At 36.1% G+C, this 22,944-nt stretch overlaps 3 protein-coding genes and 1 pseudogene across 9 annotated transcripts in view; all 4 read left to right on the forward strand.

Annotated features, from left to right (window-relative positions):
* Window positions 1-7,903, forward strand: LOC145945598 (fatty acid synthase-like; annotated as a pseudogene). The gene is made up of 13 exons (XR_014426876.1): window positions 1-408; window positions 1,302-1,598; window positions 1,691-1,895; window positions 1,994-2,138; window positions 4,094-4,297; window positions 4,383-4,424; window positions 4,610-4,698; window positions 4,860-5,357; window positions 5,484-5,783; window positions 5,876-6,271; window positions 6,392-6,426; window positions 6,471-6,637; window positions 7,194-7,903. The product of XR_014426876.1 is annotated as a fatty acid synthase-like (transcript).
* Window positions 7,725-22,944, forward strand: part of LOC145945409 (serpin B3-like) — a 24,756-nt gene continuing 9,536 nt past the window's right edge. For 5 of the 6 annotated variants that reach the window (XM_083054394.1, XM_083054395.1, XM_083054397.1 and 2 more), the window contains exon 1: window positions 7,725-7,849. The gene's annotated coding sequence lies outside the window, so the exon portion shown is untranslated. The remainder of the gene's footprint in view (window positions 7,850-22,944) is intronic. The other variant, XM_083054393.1, reaches the window with a different exon arrangement.
* Window positions 8,363-20,319, forward strand: LOC145945401 (uncharacterized). Its single transcript, XM_083054371.1, has 2 exons — window positions 8,363-8,958; window positions 18,334-20,319. Exon 2 carries the CDS (start codon window positions 18,334-18,336, stop codon window positions 20,317-20,319), a length of 1,986 nt encoding a protein of 661 aa, XP_082910497.1. The 5' UTR covers window positions 8,363-8,958.
* Window positions 11,159-13,044, forward strand: LOC145945402 (uncharacterized). The gene has a single exon (XM_083054372.1). It carries the CDS (start codon window positions 11,425-11,427, stop codon window positions 13,042-13,044), a length of 1,620 nt encoding a protein of 539 aa, XP_082910498.1. The 5' UTR covers window positions 11,159-11,424.

Here is a 22,944-nt window from a genome sequence, read left to right on the forward strand (position 1 = left end):
ATAACCGCTAGCGGCACTTTTCGATATAATGCCGCTAGCGGTTATTCACGTAGCGAAATCATATCGGTACTATATCTTCAAAAAGCAAAAAATGCTAAAAGAATTTACGCCACGTGTGAGCATATTAAAATGAACAACGATGGTTATAAGGAAGAAGGAATAACGTTCCCATCGATGCATGTCCAGAGTATTTTATTGAAGGAATGTTACAACGAGTGCGGAATATCACCAACATGCCTAGATTACATTGAAACGCATGGTACCGGTACCAAAGCTGGCGATCCTGTGGAAGTCAATGCCATTTATAATGCTTTGTGTAAAAACAGAAAGACTCCGTTGATGATCGGCTCCGTAAAATCTAATTTTGGTCACACTGAACCAGCGAGTGGTTTCGCTCAAATCGCTAAGGTATAAATAAGTAATTGTTTTGTATTATAAAATGTTTATAATGTTTACATCATTACAATGTTTTCATGATAAGAAAAGTAATATACTATAAGTTTCGCGTGTATGACAAATGCTTTTTATTTTTTATATGGTAGAAAATGTCTTCCACTGATTCCTGCATTACGAGCAGAGTTTGACTAAGTGGGCCCAACCCAATAAAACCCACCGGGTTAGTCAAACTCTGCTCGTAATGCAGGAATCAGTGGAAGACATTTTCCCACCGGGTTTTATTGGGTTAAACCCACTTTAAAAAACTTACTTAAAAACCCATTTATAAAACCCATCCAAAAATGCTAAAAATTTAATAATATTATAAATGAAGTATTTAATATTGATTAATTTTTATTTAATTTTTCTTATTTATTAATGTAATAGAAGGTCTATTACATTAATAAATAAAAAAAATTAAATAAAAATTAATTCATAATAAGGAATTGTGCTAATTAAATAGCCAATTTTCTTAATCATTAGCGAATTATAAAAGATTAAATTTAAAAAATTAAAAAACCCAACAAAATCCCAAAAAACTCAATAAAACCCTCAAAAAAACCCAATAAACCTCAAAAAACCCGGTTTTAAAAAAAAAACCCACTGGGCTGGGCTTTTTAAAAAAAAACCCGGGTTTTTTCAAACCCTGATTACGAGCAAGCATGGGAATTTTGATATGTTTATTATTATATAAAAATTGATTTATTAATTATATTAATTAATAATATATAATGTAATAAAATATAATTAATATAATAATTAATATAATAAAATAAAACAACATTGCGCGACCATTAGTCGGATAATTTTTTGATACAAACATGAAAATATATATTGCTATATAATTAATTTTATTGATTTTGAAGGTAATAATAGCATTCGAAACTGGTCTTGTTCCACCAAATATCAATTATACATCGCCACGAGATGATATAGATGCCTTTGCAAATGGAAGCATCCATGTAGTTACAAAAGAAGTGCAACTTAAAAATGGTTACATTAGGCATTAATTTTTTCGGTTTCGGAGAATCTAATGTTCATATGTTGCTAAAATGGAATACCAAACAGAAAGTTAATAACGGAGCAGCGAGCGATGGTGTAAGTCAAGACTTGTGACTTTGTCCGGACGCACTAAAGAATCAGTAAACTCGTTTTTAAACGATGTTAGTAAATATTTCGAAAGTAATATTATATTCAGTAATTAGAAAATATTATATTTGTAACAGGAATTTTAAGAAAATTGTTTGTTATGTAGATCGCTAATCATTCGACAGATGCAGAGTATATCCGTTTAATACACGATATCCATTCGGACAACATAGATGGTCATCCATGGAGAGGCTATATTGTACTGGACACTTTGCAACAAAATTCAATAAGGGAAATTCAAAATAATCAAAATATTAAGAGACCTGTTTGCTTCGTTTTCTCTGCCTTAGGCACGCAATGGCCAAAGATGGGTATATATTCAATATTTTATATTTTACGTATAGTATAGCACATTTAAATAATAATTAAATTTTAAATTATCATTATCTCTAAATTAAAATTTTTTTAGGTCAAAATTTATTAAAATTTGATGCCTTTGCAAATGCTATAAAAATATGCGACATCATTTTAAAACCCTATAATATAAATATTATAAATATTTTAACAAAACAATACGGGTGTGAAAGTGCTTTACACGCATAGTCGCTTTTCAGGTAAATATTATATAATATCATAAAGGTTTATAAATATACAATAGTTTATAAATATATTATAAATACGAGGCGCATTTTTAAAGTAAGCATTTTTGACCAGTTAGTAATGCCGTTGTTTAGTACACTTTTCTTTTTGTTTTGCTTCCTCATAGAGGAAGCTTTGTTTTCGTGAAAAAATTTTTTTTTCGGATTTCTATGCCAATCTGTTCAGAATGTTCCAAAACATCGAAAAATAACATTTAAATAAAATGTCCGTATGTGTATGTGTATGTATGTGCCCACTCATGATTTTTTAAATTTAAATATCTTAAAAACTATTTGACTTGTAGCGTTCCAATTTGACATACAAGTAAAGTAGAACAACACTTTTATTTACTGTCATTTTTATTAAAATTCATACAGTGTTTCATTTTTTATAAAATTTTAAATTTTATGAAAAATGTCTGTGGTTATACTCTAATTTCCGTAAATTTTAAGATACATTTTTTTACATAAATAGACTATCATTTAAACATGTTTGGTATTGAGTTTGGCGATGATCGGTGAAAGGATTCATTTTTTATAAAATTTTGAATTTTTAAGAAAAGTGCATTTATATTTTTCGCAAATTTTGAGATATCGAACTAATTTTTTTTTACATGAATAAAGTACCAATAAAAGATATTTGGTATTGAATTTAACAAGGATCGGTGAAAGGGTTCATTTTTTATATTTTTGACAAATATTTTTACATTAATTTTTTTACATAAATAGAATATCATTAAAGGATGTTTGCTCTTTAATTTGACGAGGATCAGTGAAAGTGTTTTTTTTTTATAAAATTGTCAATTTCAATAAATGTTTGTACATGCTTTATAACATTCGTAAATTTTTAAATATCGAACTTTTGAAAATATTATTAAAGAATGATTGATATTTAATTGTGGAGAATTTTTAAAATGGTTTATTTTTTATAAAATTTTTATTTATTTTAAAATTTAAATTTTTAATTTTTTGAAAGTTTTGAATAAAATATCCTTAAAGCATGATTGATATTAAATTTGTTGAGAATTGGTGAATTTCTTTTAATTGTAAATTGACGAATTATATAACATTCAGAACACATTAGTATAGAAATCTTTAAAACAATTTTTTAAAGAAAATATTTTGTAATTATATCATATATAGGGTTAGCTAGTAATGGAAAAAATTGTGCAAATGGAAATTTGCACATTGCTTCCTCACCATTTTATTTTGCTAATTAAGATGGTTTTTCAATTATGCCTTCCTCATAGAAGAAGCTTAACTTGCACATTGCCATAATTGAAAAACCATCTTAATTAACGAAATAAAATGAGGAAGCAATGTGCAAATTTCCATTTGCACAATTTTTTTTAGTTTGCTTTAAGAAATTGAATAGACAAATCTAAAACCGTAGACCGCTAATTTGCAATAATTTTTGTATTCTCTTCTTCTATTAAATCTTCTATCATTATTGTTGAGCGACCGCTACGCTCATCGTCATGAACATTTGTTCGTAGTGTGTGTGTCCTTCTCTAAACAAACGACACCATTTACTGTCACTCATAACATTTGGTCGAAAAACCTCACAATATTGTCTATTCAATTTCCTAACGGCGAACTAAAGAACGGCGTTACTATAACTGATTCAAGACACAGGCGGTAGACTCTTAAAATAATGGAATTAGGAAGCTGTTGAAACAATATCAAAAATGGATGGAAGTCAATGATGATTATGTGAAAAAATAAAGTAAACTCGTAGAAGTTTTTTGGCCATAATAAATTATTTTTACATGTTAAGATCCTTTTTTTTTATTTCAAAACGGATCTTACTTTAAAAATGCGCCTCGTATTATAAATATATTATATAAAATTTATATGAAAATAGTATGTATTAACAATGCGAATAGCGTTTTTAAATATAATAATAAAATTATCTTGATAAATTTTTATAGATTGGCTTAGTAGATCTCTTAACATCCTTAGAAATTACTGCAGAATATATAATTAGTCATTCTGCTGGTGAACTTGGGTGTGCGTATACCGATAAATGACGCTCGAACAAACTATTTTAGCGGCATACTTTATTGGTTTAGCTTCCATCGAAAAAACCACAATTCATAGTTGTATGGCAATTGCCATAGTACTATTGCCAATGTAAGGCATTTACTTTTAAGAATTTCATAGTCGAGATTTATAATATAAATCTCGACTATGAAATTCTTAAAAGTATATGCCCTACAGATATCGACATAGTGTGCAACAATAAATCAAAAAAGCAACATTGTAAGCGAGCCACCAAGGTCCATAAAAAAATTTCTGAAAGAATTACAGATATTATTTTATAATTTTATAATTTATTGTTGTACACTATGTCGATATCTGTAGGGCATTTACTTTTAAGAATTTTATAGTCGAGATTTATATTATAAATCTCGACTATGAAATTCTTAAAAGTATATGCCCTACAGATATCGACATAGTGTGCAACAATAATCAAAAAAGCAACATTGTAAGCGAGCCACCAAGGTCCATACAAAAATTTCTGAAAGAATTACAGGTATTATTTTATAATTTTATAATTTATTTTTTATTCTGACCTTCTGACTTTCTATTTTTTTTCTTAATGTTTTTTTTTTTTTTTTCTTATTTGATATATATTAAATTCTTATATTTAATTTACTTAATAATTGCTTGCATTAATTCACTTCGTTTTGTCAGATTAATAACATTAACGTAAAAAAAATCTCTTGCGATATACCATATCACAGTCGTTATCTCGCATCGGTGAAAAAGCAGCTTTTAATTCATTTGAACCAAGTAATACCGCGGCCGAAGAAACGAAATCCAAGATGGATCAGTACTTCCGTACCTTGCACCGAATGGTCCACTGAGGCTGAATTTTCTTCAGCAAACTATCACACGCGTAGTATACTAAATACCGTTCTCTTTGAACAAGCAACGAATTTAATTCCAAATAACGCCGTGACCATCGAAATTTCACCTGATAGCACGCTACAGCTAATCTTGAAAGATTCGTTACATCCAACAGACGAACATTGTATTAACTCAGCGCACTGAGCAAAATACTACGGATATAATTTTGCGAGGGATTGGAAAATTTTACAATTGCGGCTTACAGCCACAAATTGCTAATTTATATCCGCCACTGGAATTTCCAGTTAGTCGAAGCACTCCTATGATCTCTCCGTCTATCAGGTACAATACAATCTTACAGTCGATCTCTCTATTATATATATAAATAAGAAACATTGAGAGATACAAGCATAATACATATAATATATACATAATATATATACAAGGTTTTAATATTATGTTATATAGATGGGACTATTCTGAAGATTGATTTGTGCCAACATATCAATTGCAAAAGCATATACAATCTAGAGAAAGACACGTCGAAATCAAACTCAGCGACGATAGCTATGACTATGGTCGGTCATGTAATTGACGGAAGAAATTTACTACCAGCGACAGGATATCTTGCACTCGTTTGGGAAACCATTGGCATGATAAAAGGAAAAATATACACAACTATGCCGATAATATTTCAAGATATAAATTTCATTCGTGCTACTCATTTATTAAATAATGTTGTAAAATTGACGATTTCGATACAAGAAGGTATTTAGAAATTATTTTTGCAATAATAACTTTAAGATCACTTTTTAATTATCTCGTAAATATGTGTAATATTGAATATAAAAATATTACAGACAGCGGAAAATTCGAAATAATCGAAGGAGATAGCGTTGTGGTAATAGGTACAGTGCAAACTGTATCAAACCCAAAAAATGATTACGACTAATCTATTACCGGATGATGATGACGAAGAAGAACACATAACTGCTCGGGACATCTACAAAGAGCTGAAATTACGCGGTTATCAATACGATAATTGGTTCCGTGGATTAAAAAGCGCATCTATTTCAGACAACAAAAGACATATCGCTTGGAAAAATAATTGGGTAACATTTATGGACTCTATGCTACAGCTACATATTCTTGGATACGATACTAGAGACTTATGTTTCTACGGGTATTCAAAAATTGGTGGTCGATCCTGTACTTCACTCATCAAAGCTGCGAGACATGGTAACAGAAAAAAAAACGTATATATGTATTTCACCAATTAAAAATTTAATAATTTAAAATTAAATAAAAGTGTTAAAAAACTTATATTTTACCTATTCCATTCTTAATATTAAGTAAAAAAATCTTTTCATTGTTAGCGAAATTCCTATTTTGTCTCATTATGTAATTACCAGTACGAATATACAGAGACATATGCGATTATATCTGAAGGAATAGAGATTCGAGGTGCTAAAGCTATCGTGATTTCTCGTCGTAAATTAATCCAGAATCCCGTTCTCGAGGAATACTTATTTGTAGCTCATCATGATCGTGCAAAGATTTCTTTGGCCGAAGCCATCCAAATATCTACGCAGCTTGCTTTAGAAGATCATCAGATCACTAAAGTAAAAGCTATAATATTGAAGTAATACAAGATATCGATGAAATAACGTTGGAAGATTTATCATCCTTATCGCATTGATTGAAACTCTTAGTAATATACCGCTAATAGAAGCGAATATTACTTTATTAACATCAGCGAATCGTTTCGATCCAGCAAAATTTCCGCAAAATGTTACAATCGAAGATTTAAGGCTCCTGGCTCCTTTCCGACCATATCGAAATCGTGACGTCAGAGGCGAGAAAACACACGCTAAAATTTCTTAGATGCCATTTCAAAATAAAAAAATATTTCGATGAAACAGCACTTCAGATGGCTTTAGCACACTCTTAAAAAACCCCGAAAACTATCCTTTCCCCTTTATAATCAATCAATAGCTGTAAAATGTAATATTATGAAGCCCAGTCCGTCTGGTCTTTGCACATGCGCAGTCATTCTGCATGTCAAAGTCTGATATCTCGATCATTTTACAGATGTTGATTGATTATAAAGGGAAAAGGATAGTTTTCGGGGGGTTTTAAGAGTGTGCTAAAGCCATCTAAAGTGCTGTTTAATCGAAATATCTTTTCACTAAAAAATGGCATCTAAGAATTTTCAGCGTGTGCTTTCTCGCCTCTGACGTCACAATCCAATATGGCCGCGATGAGCACCCAGGAGCCTTAAACAAATCATCTGTAGATGATAAAGTCTTAATAGCTGTCGGATATAATCTTTTGACGAAACTCGTTAGAACGACTTTTGTCATTCGTCAGAGAAGGTGGCTATCTATTGTCACGCGAAAAAGTGCAACACAATTGACTACGACAAATATTTGCGGCAATATGAATTAAATGTTATTCTTGAAAAACGTACAGAGACGGAAATAATCGTGCATTCTGAAAAAAAATGTTCAGATAAAGCAAACAACTATTGTTTATATAAATAATAACAACTTTAATTGGTTCGAAGAACTAAAATTGATTGTAAACGATGAGAATCAATTTGATAAAAACAATAGAGTCATAATTGTTGGAGAAAAAGAGTGCGGTTTGTTAGATTTCGTTAATTGTTTGAGAAAATAATCAGGCGGCGAACTCGTCAGAGGTATACTTATTCAAGATCCGGAGGCTCTCTTTACAAAACCCCTTTTATATGCAACAATTGCACAAAGACATACCTATAAATGTTTTGCGCTCTAACAAAACCTGGGGATCTTACAGACATTTAAAATTGCCATGTATGTACATACGTATTTAAATAATGTTTACAAAATTTATAAAATTGTTGATTGCACTGTTACGTCCGGCGGACTTCACGATTCTTTTCTTTCCCACGACCAAGGCGAAGTTTGTTGTTAGGTAAATAAGAAAGGAAGAAAAAAGATAATAATAATCTAAGCGGCACGTATATAATAAAACGAAAACGTGCCCAGCGAAACGGACAGCTGCAGATATCGTGAGCGACCGATAAATATTACAAAATCGGTAAATAAAAGAGACCAGGCGGAAAGATGCCGAAAGCGGATTCTTGCCGACACCCTCGCGAATAATAAGTTAAAATCACATATCGGCAAAACATAAAGACGGCGAGAACGCGCCGAAAGCAAATCCTTCCCTAGTAAAATTAGGGGAAAACAAATAATGAAAACGAAAGTGTGCAAAATAAGATAGCACACCTGCGGGTATTCTCGCGAGAAAGCGGCGAAAAATATAAAGATTAAAAAGATGCCACACGCATCGCCTCTCAGCAAATAAGCTCTAAGCCACACGCGAGGGCAATAAAGCGAGAACCCGCCGATAAAAGCGGCACTAACAAACGACAAATATCGCGATATAGGAAAAACTAACAACAAACACCGCCGCCGATATCGAAATCTCGAGAGGATAATAAAAATATAAACCTCAACAAATTCTCCATTGGTCAAAACCTAGGGCCCTAAACAAAAGCCCTGACCAATCCCGATAAACTTTTAAAGTCAAGAGACGCCTCCGGGACTGAAAGGGCGTTATTGAAAAATTCCCTATTCGTCAGGAAATATTAACAAACTAACGGGAAGGAGGAGCAAGAAGGTATATATACCCGTAACATCTCTCAGAGAATATCAATCTTTTCTCAAACCTACGCTCGCGGATCAATCGCGAAAAGTTGTATCACCATCCTTCGAGAGAATCTCGAACTCGTGAGCATTCGCAGTGACATTTGTGAAATCATCGTGTGCCCAGTGCTCACCGAGTACGACGATTTTCGCGAGTGAACAACTGCGAGTGGAACACCATCCTCACGGAGGAGTCCGTAGCCAGATTCACACCTGGAATAATTAACATCTACCTGCGCACTCCATAAGTAGTAAGTTATCAAGCACGCTACATCTCCACCCTTACTAATAATACTTAAAATAATTCTGGGACTTCAATTAAATTATAATTGTTTTCCTTTTTAATTTATTAATTTATTATCCTTGTTAAATTCTAACTTCGAAAAACTGTCCTTTCTTCCCCCATCCTTATCTCTCTCTCTCTCTCGAAATCACTGTGGATTTCCCGCGATAGCGGAGCAATCCGTGATTTCTATCATCCCCTTACCTTTTGAAATCACTCCGGATTTCCCGCGATAGCGGAGCAATCCGTGATTTCTTCCATCTCCTCTTTCTCTCGAAATCACTCTGGATTTCCCGCGATAGCGGAGCAATCCGTGATTTCTATCATCCCCTTACCTTTTGAAATCACTCCGGATTTCCCGCGATAGCGGAGCAATCCGTGATTTCTTCCATCTTCTCCCTCTCTCTCGAAATCACTGTGGATTTCCCGCGATAGCGGAGCAATCCGTGATTTCTATCATCCCCTTACCTTTTGAAATCACTCCGGATTTCCCGCGATAGCGGAGCAATCCGTGATTTCTTCCATCTCCTCTTTCTCTCGAAATCACTCTGGATTTCCCGCGATAGCGGAGCAATCCGTGATTTCTATCATCCCCTTACCTTTTGAAATCACTCCGGATTTCCCGCGATAGCGGAGCAATCCGTGATTTCTTCCATCTCCTCTTTCTCTCGAAATCACTCTGGATTTCCCGCGATAGCGGAGCAATCCGTGATTTCTATCATCCCCTTACCTTTTGAAATCACTCCGGATTTCCCGCGATAGCGGAACAATCCGTGATTTACTCTCTCTCACTCTCTATCTCTCTCTCTCTCTCTCTCTCTCTCTCTCTCTTGAATGAACAAATAAGTAATACAATAACTAACTAAATTATTAAATAATTAAAATATCAAAATTATATAAAAATAAATATATATATATATATATTTTTTTTTTTCTCTTACAAGAACTCCCAGAGTTATTTTTCAGTAAAAACTCTTCTTGCCCGGTTACTTTATTATTCGCTCTCGTAGTGGAAAATCCAAGGAGACGACCCTCGCGAACCGCTGTTAAATTGGCGCGAAACCGGCGTAATAGGCGGTTAAAGAAAGCGTTGGCACGGAGTCTGGCTGCGGGCGAAACCTTCGGCTCCCTAGAAAAAATTAACACACCGATCCATACAGAGACAACTAATACATATCACCCTACGGTCTCTCCTATTTCCTCACCCGAACATATAGAAACCCCGCTGACGCCGTCTCCCGCTACCTCTGCTTCTGCAGAATTTTTCGATTCCCCGCGAACTCCTTCTCCTCTTTCTCCCGAACCCGCTATACCTCAGCGGGCCCCTTCCCCTCACTCCTCTGTTTCCTCTGAGGACGCCGATTCTCCGCGGAGCCCTTCTCCCTTTCTTCCCCCTGCTTCTCCCGAACGCCCTGAGCCACCTAGATCTCCGTCTCCGGCTCCCTCAACAATCACCCTTGAAGATTCTCCTCCCTCATCCCCAACGTCCTCTGTAAATAGGGAACATCCGGAAGGGTTTGAGGTAGTAGATATCAGCGACGACGATTCCGAGGAATCAGAATCGCCTGCCAAGCTCTCATACGAGCAATTCAGAGCTTGGCTGATAAACCAGCTCCCAGGGATACGAGAAGTCCCTGAGGAAGCTTTCACGATTGGTCCAGGCCCCGTAGACCACGAGGCCTTACGCGAATTTCTAGAGACCACCGATAGGAATAACATCATCCCCTGGTATGTTCCCGGGCGAAGATATCCTTTAGCCGTCCCTGCACACCTTCTCCTACGAACCTATCCCCCCTCCACCGCCATAATTACCGAACTCATATAACCTAGAAGTCTCTCTTACACGCACACACATGGACACTAATTTTATATACCTATTACCATTTAAATTATTGTAACCACCAATCGGGACCCTAAAATTTAAACAATAACTCTTACCCCTTTCTGCCCCGATTGAAGACCTCCGTACTAATGTATCACCCGCGACACATACACATACATTCACTCTTCATTAGCAACTAAGTCCGTCAATAATATTATTATGTATATAAATTCTTTCGTCTTTATATTAGGAATAAATTTATAAATTTCAAAATAAATGATTTTCATTTATTAATAACCCGTTCCCACTTATTCCCGTAAACCAGGATCGCACAAGGTCCCATCCTGCGTAAAAGAGATTAAATTCTCTTGCCAAAAAGGGACCACCGAGCGAACGGCCCTTTAAATAGAGTAAGAGCGACCCTTGCGGTCGTTGACCTATTTGGGCCCAGACGTTCGTTCGGGTCGAACAGACGGATAGTCTGCCGTCGTTCGAAAAGATAAATTTAGTTACGTCCTTCCTTTCGACTCTTCCTTCCTTGAGTCTGGACGTAACATAAATAAAATTTGGGGGCTCGTCCGGGATAGAAATGTGCGATTCCTGGTAGCGGTAATGAGTAAAGGAACAAGAGGTCAAACTGATAAAGATCAAATAGAAGAACTATATAAAACTGCATTAACAACACCACATAGAACACGCAAATCTAAATCTAAACCATCTGATTCCGAATTAATTCACACATCCACACCTTTAGTACCTTCAACTTCGACATCTCGCCAAATAAAATTTTCGTTAAAAGATCCTTCCTCAGAATTCGATTTAACTGAAAATACTTTAGTAGCCGAATCGCCCGAGCCAGATTCCGACGATTCCACCGATATAACTACTGAAACAATAAAAGATCAAATCGAAAAATTTGATATCGAAAGCGATCCCGAAAATTTACTTTCTTTTAACATGGCGCAACCTAACCCCTTTGCTACCTTAAAATACGCGGTAGACGCCGTCCCCTTTTTTGACGGTAGTAACATTCCGCTAAATTATTTTATCGAGGGTTGCGAGGAAGCGAAAGCTATGCTTCCTAAGGAAGCAGAGGCTCAATTTACTAAAATTATAAGAACTAGAATAGTGGGAGAAGCGCGTCGAACAATTCGGGATGAAGATTTTGATACTGTATTGCAATTAACTACTTATTTAAAGAAAATTTATGGACCCACTAAAAATGTATATCAGTTACAAGGAGAACTAGGATGTATTTATCAAAGGAATGAAGAGGATGTCGTCACTTACGCAAATAGAGTTAAATTACTTGGAAAACAAATATTGGAAGCATATCGAAGTTCCGGTCACATTTTACCCAATCAAAATATAAAAACAACGGTAGAAAAAGACATGTGTAAGTGTTTTATTAGAGGGCTAAAGCCTGAAATAGAGCAAAGAATCGCTAGAGATTTAGACGTACAAGAAACTGTCGCCGACGCCCTAAGGATAGAAAGAGAGCTTCGAGAGATGACAGATTTGCGCCAAGGCCAAGGCGTTAAAACAGGCCAATCACCGTACACTAATCAAGTGCGGGAAATCTGTCAGATCTGTTTCAAAGAGGGACATGCCGCAAGTAGTTGTAGGAAGCTCGTTCAATTTTCCTTACAAGGGCACGATTTTCAAACGAATAACGGAACGGAGATTTTAATTTGCCAAATATGCAAAAAACGCGGCCACAGTGCGGATAAATGTCGCCAACGCGATCCTCGCGCTCGTCAATCAGTAAACGTAATTCAAGAAAAAATTACTATATGTCAATTATGTTCAAAAACCGGCCACGACGCCAAATCATGCCGACAAACTACTTCCCAACAACAAATTAATAAATCGGTTACTTGTCAATGGTGTGAAAGGCCTGGCCATTCGGCTAGTAATTGTTGGAAAAAACAGAACGAGGAAAGAAGTTTGGAAAGTAGATCGAAAGTTTCATGCCAACTTTGCGATAAATTCGGACACTCCGCTAAGGATTGTCGTGTTAAAATAAATCAACAACTGACAACGAAGAACGATACATTCTGCAGATATTGTAAAGAACAAGGCCATCTCCTTGAAAATTGTCAGTTACGCAACGCAAGTAATAATCGTCGAAAAGAAAATAATCAGGGAAACTACACAGGTCCCTCGGGGTCGGGTGCACAACGGGGGACCGGACAGACTTCACACCCGTCGACATCTCAAGAAGTCAAGTAGGCCGTCAAACCATCGACATACGACCCGTAACAGTAAACCTCGATAAACATAGTCGCGTGCCTACTGTTCAGGTCCAAATTAACGAAATACCATCGCAAATAACCTTTCTATTAGACACGGGATCCGGACCAAATATAATCAAGGAAAATTTTATACCTAAAACTCTAAAAATTAACTATACAAATATATTAAAATTAAATGGTATAAATAATCATCCCGTATATACGCTCGGAGAAGTCGCTTTAAATCTCCTTGGAATTCCGATATCTTTCCATTTAGTATCTCGCGACTTTCCGATTCCACAATCCGGAATATTGGGAAATGATTTCTTTAAACAAACATCATCGAAAATAGATTACGCTCAAGGATATCTGACCGTATCCGAAGTTAACATACCGTTTTTCTCACCGGAATCTATAATAGTGTCTCCGAGATCCGAATCATTATTTTATGTAAGGATAGAAAACCCCGAAATAAAGGTGGGATATATACCAAAATTAAAAATAGAACATGGAATTTACTTAGGAGACACTATTGTAGAGAACATCTCCGGAAAAGCATATCTCAATGTTATAAGTACTTTAGACGAAGAAGTGGAAGTCCGCGTACCCACTTTGCGTTTAAAGCCGTTGGATCAATTATTTGACGACCATAAATCCGACTGTCCGACGGTCAACAATTACGATGAAGTTTCATCTATAAACGAAGAACCAATGAACACCAACGAAACTTATATTGATATCGAAGACGAAGAAGAAATTTTCGAGGATGAAGGAAAATTTACGGAAATAACTCGAAGGACAAACAAAATTAATGTTGACAAGGGGAATAAAAATTCTCCTGAAAATTTTAATAATTCAAAAATCCTTGGAGAGGGAAGTTACCAAACCTCTCCTGAAAATTTTAATAATTCGAAAATCCTTGGAGAGGGAAGTTACCAAACCTCTCCTGAAAATTTTAATAATTCGAAAATTCTTGGAGAGGGAAGTTACCAAACCTCTCCTGAAATTTCATATAATCCAACAATTAACGGAGAGGGAAGTTACCCAACCTCTCTTGAAAAATTGAATAATTCTAGTAAAGGGAAAAATTATCAAATCTCTCTCAAAAATTTAAATGATTCAAAATCCCTTGGAGAGGGAAGTTACCAAACCTCTCCTGGAGGGGATATTTCTAGAATTTCGGAGGGAAATTTCCAAACCTCGACAGAAAATTCTAGCTCCGTCAATTGCGAGGAGGGAAGTTACCAAACCTCACTACGCGATTTGACACAATCTTGTTCTAATTTAAGAGAGAAAAATTCCTTATCAATTCTAGATATCAAATTTCCGAAAGTTGGATTATTCACAGAAGACCACAATGACAAATTAAAGTCATCTCATGTCACTATAAAAGACCTTCTTGAAAAGGCACAAAAATATTTAAATATTGAAAAATTAAACATTAAAAACTCTAAACGCATGAAAAACAGAACCAAACCGTCTTCGAAAGTTTCGACGTCTTTATTAAATAAATCGCAAGAAATTATAGATAAATTTATGCGAAAACGAAAATCTAAACATAAAAGAAAACAACAACAAATTAACGATGCAAGCAACGATTTGCATAATTGCCTGGTGGTTTCCGAGAAAAAGGAGAAAGACCGCTTTATACAAATTACCGAATTATTACGATTGGAACATCTAAATGAAAAGGAACAAGAAAGTGTAAAGAAATTAATAACAAACAGTCAAAACCAATTTCATATTCCCGGAGAAAATTTAACTGCAACTCATGTACTCCAACATCAAATACCAACCACAGATGATCGACCAATTAACACTCGTCAATACAGATTCCCGCAACTACATAAGGAAGAAATAAACAAGCAGGTAGAGGAACTGTTAGAAGGAGGCATCGTAAAACCCTCACAATCGCCATACAATACGCCCATATGGATCGTGCCGAAGAAAGAGGACTCCAAAGGAAACAAGCGCTGGAGAATGGTCCTCGACTTTCGGGCTTTAAACGACAAGACCATCGGGGACGCATATCCATTACCTAACATCATAGATATATTAGATCAATTAGGGGGCGCGCAATATTTCTCTGTATGCGACTTAGCATCTGGGTTTCATCAGATAAAAATGGATCCTGCTGACAGTCACAAAACTGCATTCACTACTCCCTTCGGTCACTACGAATTCGATCGAATGCCTTTTGGATTAAAAAACGCTCCTGCAACATTTCAGCGCCTAATGGATTTAGTATTAACAGGATTACAGGGCGAAGAATTATTTGTTTATATGGACGACATTGTTATTTATGCTACTTCCTTAGAAGAACACGAACGAAAATATAACGCATTAATAGAACGACTTCGCGAAGCTAATTTAAAACTACAACCTGATAAATGTGAATTTTTAAAAACCGAAGTAATTTATTTGGGACACGTAATTGGCAGAGATGGAGTAAAACCAGATCCGAAAAAATTAGAGGCAGTACATAAATTTCCCCGACCAAAAACCCCAAGAAATATTAAGCAATTTTTGGGACTTGCCGGATATTACCGGCGCTTTATTCCAAATTTCTCTAAACTAGCAAAACCATTAACAAATCTATTAAAAAATGACACTCGTTTCGAATGGACATCAATTCAAGAAGAATCCTTCGAGATATTGAAACAAAAATTATGTGAAGAGCCAGTACTACAATACCCTGATTTCTCTCGACCATTTATTTTAACTACGGATGCGTCAGGTTTAGCCGTAGGAGGAATACTCTCACAAGGAGAAATAAACAAGGACAGACCTATCGCATACGCTTCCAGAACACTCACGGACGACGAAACGAAATACGACACTTACGAAAAGGAAGCACTAGCCATAATATATTGCGTTAAACACTTCAGACCATACTTATATGGAAGAAAATTCACCCTAGTTACAGATCATAAACCTTTAATGTGGTTTAAAAACGCGCAAGACGCAAATATGAGAATACTTCGCTGGAGATTAAAATTAGCGGAATACGATTACGACGTTGTTTATAAGGCAGGAAAAACTAACGTAAATGCGGACGCATTATCAAGAAACCCAGTAGATCTTGAAGAAATTGATTGCAAAATAATAAAAGAACGAAAAACATTAAATCCAAATAATCCAGAAGATGCAGAAATAATTTCCAGAATGCTGGAAGAAACCGATGACGAAGAAGAAGAAGACGACGATTTTCAACTATATCTGTCAGATACCGAAGAAATTGAAGGACCGATACTCGAAGAAGAACCCCCTGATAATAATGCCGATCCTATACCTTCTACCCCCGAAGAACTAAACGAACCTCCAGCGTCACAAACTATCGAAAAAGCGCTAATACATGATCCTCCAAAACAAAACAGAATGCAAACAAGAAGTCAGGCGACAAAACGAAATATTAAGAAAAATAATGAAAATCATAATAACAACAAAAACAATACTGAAAAGATAGAAGAAAGAAACGATCCGCCAGACAAAGATCAGGATAACAAAGAAACAGATGGAAAAGAAAGGGAAGAAAGCGATGACGACGAAGAAGAAATTATCAATAAAAATTTAAAATCAAGAAAAACAAAAATGAAACCTACTATCATTGAGAATAAAATAATTAAAAGCAACGTTATAGATTCTCGCGAACTATTATTTCTGCGAAAAGACAATGTCGCGTATTTTGTCGACATTTACGGAAAACCTTTAGACTCAGGATCTGAAAAACTCTTCGAAAGAAACGAACTCCCGAATATAGGACCCCTGGAGTTAGGTAAAGCGAAAGCAATAAAATACAAAACCTACTACCACATAGTCTTACCCATCAGTGAGACGGAACGAGAAGGCCCCACAGCGACTCTCAACCAAATTATCGCGGTCATACACGACTTACGAAATTTGACTGAAAATTTAAATTTAGGAACACTCAGCATTGCAAAAACAGAAATTATCAACAACGTTCCATGGAATAATATCAAATCGCAACTGCAATTAAGATTCATTAATTCCACTACCAAAATAATCATTTGCAACGGACAAATTAAATATCCACCGAAAGATCTACGATCCGTTATAATTGGTGAGATGCACTGTTCGCCGACCGGAGGACATCGCGGCGTCACTAAGACATACAATAGAATAAAACACAATTACTATTGGGAAAACTTAAAACTAGACGTTCAAAGATACATACAACAATGTTTGCAGTGCCAACTGAGAAAATTAGTACGCGTCAAAACAAAACAGCCTATGATAATCACAGACACACCAGGCTCTTCTTTCGACAAGGTAGCCATGGATATTGTCGGACCTTTACCCAAGACAGAAAGAAACAGCGAATACATTTTGACCTTACAAGATCAGCTGACCAAATACTGTATGGGTATACCATTACAAAACCAAACCTCCGAAACTATCGCAGAAGCTTTCGTAGATCGTTTCATCTGCATATTCGGAGCGCCAAAGGCAATATTAACGGATCAAGGAAGAAATTTTATCAGTGATTTAATGAGGAAAATCGCAAAATTATTTAAAATTCGTAAATTTCGTACTACTGCCTTCCACCCACAATCTAACGGATCTTTGGAAAGATCGCATCACGCATTAGGAGAATATTTAAAACAATACGCAAACGAACAAAAACAGTGGGATAGATGGATAAGCCTTGCAATGTTCAATTATAATACTAATGTACACGAAGCAACCAGACATACACCGTACGAATTAGTCTTCGGAAAAATAGCCAGAATTCCTTCGAACGAGCTTTTACCTCCAAGCGACCAATTAGCGAATTACAACGATTATCTAGTAAACCTCGTTACACAACTTCATACAATTCAAGGAAATGCTCGTGAAAACGTTATCGAAGCAAAACACAGATCGAAGAAATATTACGATAGAAAGATTAACCCCCAAACCTTTAAACCAGGAGACCATGTATTTCTCTTAAAGGGGCCAAAACCCGGAAAATTCGGGGATCACTATACAGGACCTCATGAAGTACTGGAAATATTAAATAAAAATAATGTAAAAATTAGAATAAAGAAAAATAGCCGAATCGTGCATCCTAATCGATTGCGAATTTCCTACATTAAAACCACTAAATAATCAACAAAAAGGATTAATTTTCCACAAAAATAAATGTTTTTTTTTTTATATATATATATATATATATATATATATATTAAAAATACAAAATATAATATTAATAAAAATAAAGTAGAAATACATAAAGGTTATAAGAGGAAAAAGATACACACACCTACAAAAATAATTAATATTTCAGATGGATCGCAAATTCAGACGAATAATCGCAATATTAATAATACTAGCAGTATACCTGCATCCAACACATGGGCTAATAGGATATGACTGTGGATCTTCCTCCGCAAACCTAACCACGCTATCACTGTTAAACATCGAGGAATGCGATATCCCTCGTAAAGAAATTAAACCGGATCAAGTTTACGTGCAGCTGTTACAAATTAATGAATTCGAAGCAGTGCACGTAATACAGTGCAAAGTTGAAATCGACCGATTAGTCAAGAAATGCGGAATGTTTTCTCACACAATGGATGTACATAACGGAAAATATTCATATATAGAAGAAATAACTCGCGAGGCTTGCAGGCGAATGCATAGTTACGGAAGTTATCAAGTAGGAAGCACTCTTATCTCAGGACTTAAATCCAATAGCACAATAACCAGACCGATTACGTTAGCTGGTCAAGTAGACAACTACGGCGAATGCCACGGAGGAGCATACTCAGATCCTTACGGAACATGGTCGGATGTCATTGTAGTCGGAACTGTAAAAATCACATTACAGGATTACACTGCCGACGTACGCATCAACACTAATAAAGTACAACTCAGATCCGGCATTACTTGCCAACTCGGCTCTACACATTGCATAGACATCGAAGGAGGAGACACGTATTGGAATACCGTACCTGCAGGTCCCTGTAAATTTAATAACTATGGAATATTATTCGAGGGGTACGCCTACAAAATAATTGACGACGAGCAAGGCCAAACAGTATATTCTCTCACCACACAAGACACAATATTCGCCCTAACCAGTAAAGGCAAACAAGATGTCTGCGGATATTCGATAATACGTACCGAACATCCTAAATTAATGATTTTCGAAACTGTACGAGGAACCGTCGTTTTCAAAAAACAATCGCGCGTTTCAAATCTCGATATCTTCACGTACATGAATTCTAAGTTTGTTTACGTGGAAAAACATATTCGCACGCAAATTAATCAACTTTACCATGACATTTTATTACAACAATGTAATTTAGAGCAACGAATGCTACAAAACGCTTTGGCCATAGCCACACAATCTCCAGATATTTTTGCATATCATCTAATGAAAGGGCCCGGCTATATGGCTCTACTAGCTGGAGAGGTTATTCACATCGTAAAATGCGTACCCGTCGAAGTCAAGCTCGCTCAAACAAACCGATGCTACAACCAACTACCCGTGCTTCGGGAAAATCAAACGTATTATTTAACTCCACAAACGCACATATTATTGCAACAAGGAACGCAAACCACTTGCAACACATTAGCACCCGCCATGTATCAGCTAGGAGATTCTTGGTACAAATTTATGCCAAGACCAGTGGATACCATACCGCCGGTCACTATAAAACCATTGACTAAGCCTGTATGGAAATACATCAGCCCAGGATCGCTCGCCACCAGCGGTATATACACGGAAACAGATTTAAAGGACCTACGAGATCATATAATGTTTCCAGCCGAACGACCTGCCGTCCTCAACTCCCTAGCGAGAGGGGTGATGGGAAAAACCATATCCCTGGAAGGGGGATCAATCTCCAATTTACTTGATACAAACACCATAGAAAAAATAGCAATATCTACATGGAACAAATTCTGGAATAAATTTCTATTTTTCGGGAATCTCAGCGCTGGACTAATCGGAATATACCTGAGCATCAGAGTCATAAAACTGACGCTAGACACAATAGTACACGGCTACGCCTTACACACAGTGTACGGGTGGTCCTTGTACCTGCTAGGAGCCCTATGGGACTCCCTAACACATCTACTAATACATTTGAAAACAAGGCAATCGAAAAAATCGAAAGCCAGCGTGCCGGTTCCCTATACCCAAAATAACGAGACACCTGAAACCATCCACACGGAAAACAACACAACTCCAACAGCTACCTACCCCCTCCTCCCCCCACGGGAAGATACTACATATACCTTGGAGCTTAAAGAAGCGAAATTTTAACGAGCAAGGCATACCGCCAATTACAATAACCCCCCCCCGGTTTTCTTCACATATCAAGCAAGGCATACCGCCAATTACAATAACCCCCCCCCGGTTTTCTTCACATATCAAGCAAGGCATACCGCCAACACAATAAACCCCCTTTTTGGATCTCCCCATGCACCAAAAACAGTAAAATTTTTTTTTATATACAGAAATGGAAACCTCTTACATCGACACTGAATTCTTGACTCGCGGTCGCCTGAAGGTGACCGTGGTAAGAGCGGAATCACCCTTGCTGTTTTGGGTACAACTAAAAAATAGCGCAAGGGAACTCCTGGAAATGGAAGAAGAAATCCAATTCCGGATGGATAGGAGAGCCAATTCATTGCTCGTATACCCTCACCATATGAAGGAGGACTTAGAGGTCGTGGTTAAAGACAAGAAAGGATGGAAGCGAGGGTTTATACAAAGCATAAATAAAAACACTTGGTTGGTCAAAATAATGCTCGGCGACTGGGGAAGAACAGTGTGGCGCCGTATGAGCGAAGTGTATCACCTAGAAGACCGTTTTAAGGGGGTATCCTGGCAAGCCATAATATGTGGATTAGCCCACACCGCAGCCCCTAATGGTAGGCAAACGTGGCCAATAATGACACGAGACCTGTGTCGACTCCTTTTAGAGGGACAAGATGGATGGATAAATATAGTCCATCCTCTAAGAAAGGGTGCGGCCCTGGTGAAACTCCATATGGAGACCACCAAAATGTTCGATAGAGCATATAACTTTAGGGACGCGCTAATTCGGATTGGCCACGCCGAACTTTGCACAAAAATCACCGCCGACGTGGAACCCTCAGTCTAAAAAAAAAAAAAAAAAAAAAAAAAAAAAAAAAAAAAAAAAAAAAAAAAATATATATATATATATAACCAGAATTATGTATTAACTTAGAGTTATTGTAGCATTTAAATAATTCTATATATTCTAAATTTTTATTACTCCACTATTCATTTGAAATCTGAATTGTGTATTAATTCAGAATTACTCTAGTGTTTAACAATAAGTATTCCTATAGACCCTAAATTTTCTTTACCTTACTACTACTTCGTTTGAATTTTGAATTATGTATTAGTTAGAATTACGCAAGCGTTTAAGTACTCCCATATATCCCAAATATTAATTACTATTATCATTAGTCACTATATCACCCTACCTTTCCTCTTTATATTATGTACTTCTTTTGCATATTATAATTATAGCGTCATTATTGATGCTACACATTATCATATCATATTATTTTTTTTTTTGTATTAATTACTATTAGACCATATATATATATTGAATCGTTATTGGTAATATTTCAACATTTGCGTTCTTAGATTTCAGTTTTTTTGTATACTTATCATGAATATATGTGTTTCTTCTTTAATTACATGCGCAAATTTATACCTTATACTTAACCTCATAATAATAATACTTTGTAAACAAGTGGAACCATTTTCTATCTTAATTACATCATTATCGTCAAAACATACTGCCTGATCATCGGTTGCAGTATAACAATGCCAGTATATCACCATCTTCAATGGACACCCGAGATGCCGGAAGAAGTACGCCAAGGCCCAATCGACGGTGTTAAACCAGGAGACCACCCCGAAACATACCGAAATCTAACAGAACTCCGGTGTGTTACATTAATGGAGGGTGAAATCTATCAAGATACGACTGACTGCAGCAAAATTTGTCAAGAATGCTATGGTAAAATATCAGCCGAGGAAAACCAAGAATATGCAACAATACCACCGCATAATTTGGTCCACGAAATATCAGCTGGCGACCAAACAAATTGCACTAAATGCAATAAAGTAATAGTAACAATCAAACCGGCAATAAACTGCAGGGACTGCATAGAAGAATATCTATACGTCGACCAGACATACTTGGCCGAAGGCTGGGGTCAAGCTGTGATCCCCAGAGGGGTAGAAGAGCAATAAAAGGAAGGGACCTGCTACTTGACACCAGAGAACTGACATTTACTACTGACGAAAATCAGGCAGATAAAAACGTGCCTAAATTCTTTTCTTTTCTTTATATATAACATATATATATTTTATATATATATATATCCCTCTATTTTCATTAGAATTTTCATACGATAGAAAAAGGGCTCCACACCAGCGTTACATGTATTAGCGGTACTAAATTTAAATAAATAAGTACAATTAAAAATAAGCTATAAGTAAATTGTATAAAAAGCGAGGAAAGGACGAAAGAACAAAGGAAGGGGTTATGGTGGTCGCCTTTTCTTTCCTCCTTTTCTACAAAATATTTAAATAGTAATTAGGAACTCAAAGAAACACATTTAATAAAAACAGAATTAAATGTGAGTCTTTCTACCAAATCGGCAAGTCGTGGCAAGAAAAGAATCGAATTATTCCTCACAGATTCTTTTTGCAAATGTTGTGTTTTTACACCCCCAACATTTGTCTAAGGCGGGGGGTGTTACGTCCGGCGGACTTCACGATTCTTTTCTTTCCCACGACCAAGGCGAAGTTTGTTGTTAGGTAAATAAGAAAGGAAGAAAAAAGATAATAATAATCTAAGCGGCACGTATATAATAAAACGAAAACGTGCCCAGCGAAACG

Source organism: Prenolepis imparis, unplaced genomic scaffold (assembly GCF_030444845.1).
Source record: "Prenolepis imparis isolate NDT839.2.m4 unplaced genomic scaffold, iyPreImpa1.0 SCAF_14, whole genome shotgun sequence".
NCBI classification, from domain to species: domain Eukaryota; kingdom Metazoa; phylum Arthropoda; class Insecta; order Hymenoptera; family Formicidae; genus Prenolepis; species Prenolepis imparis.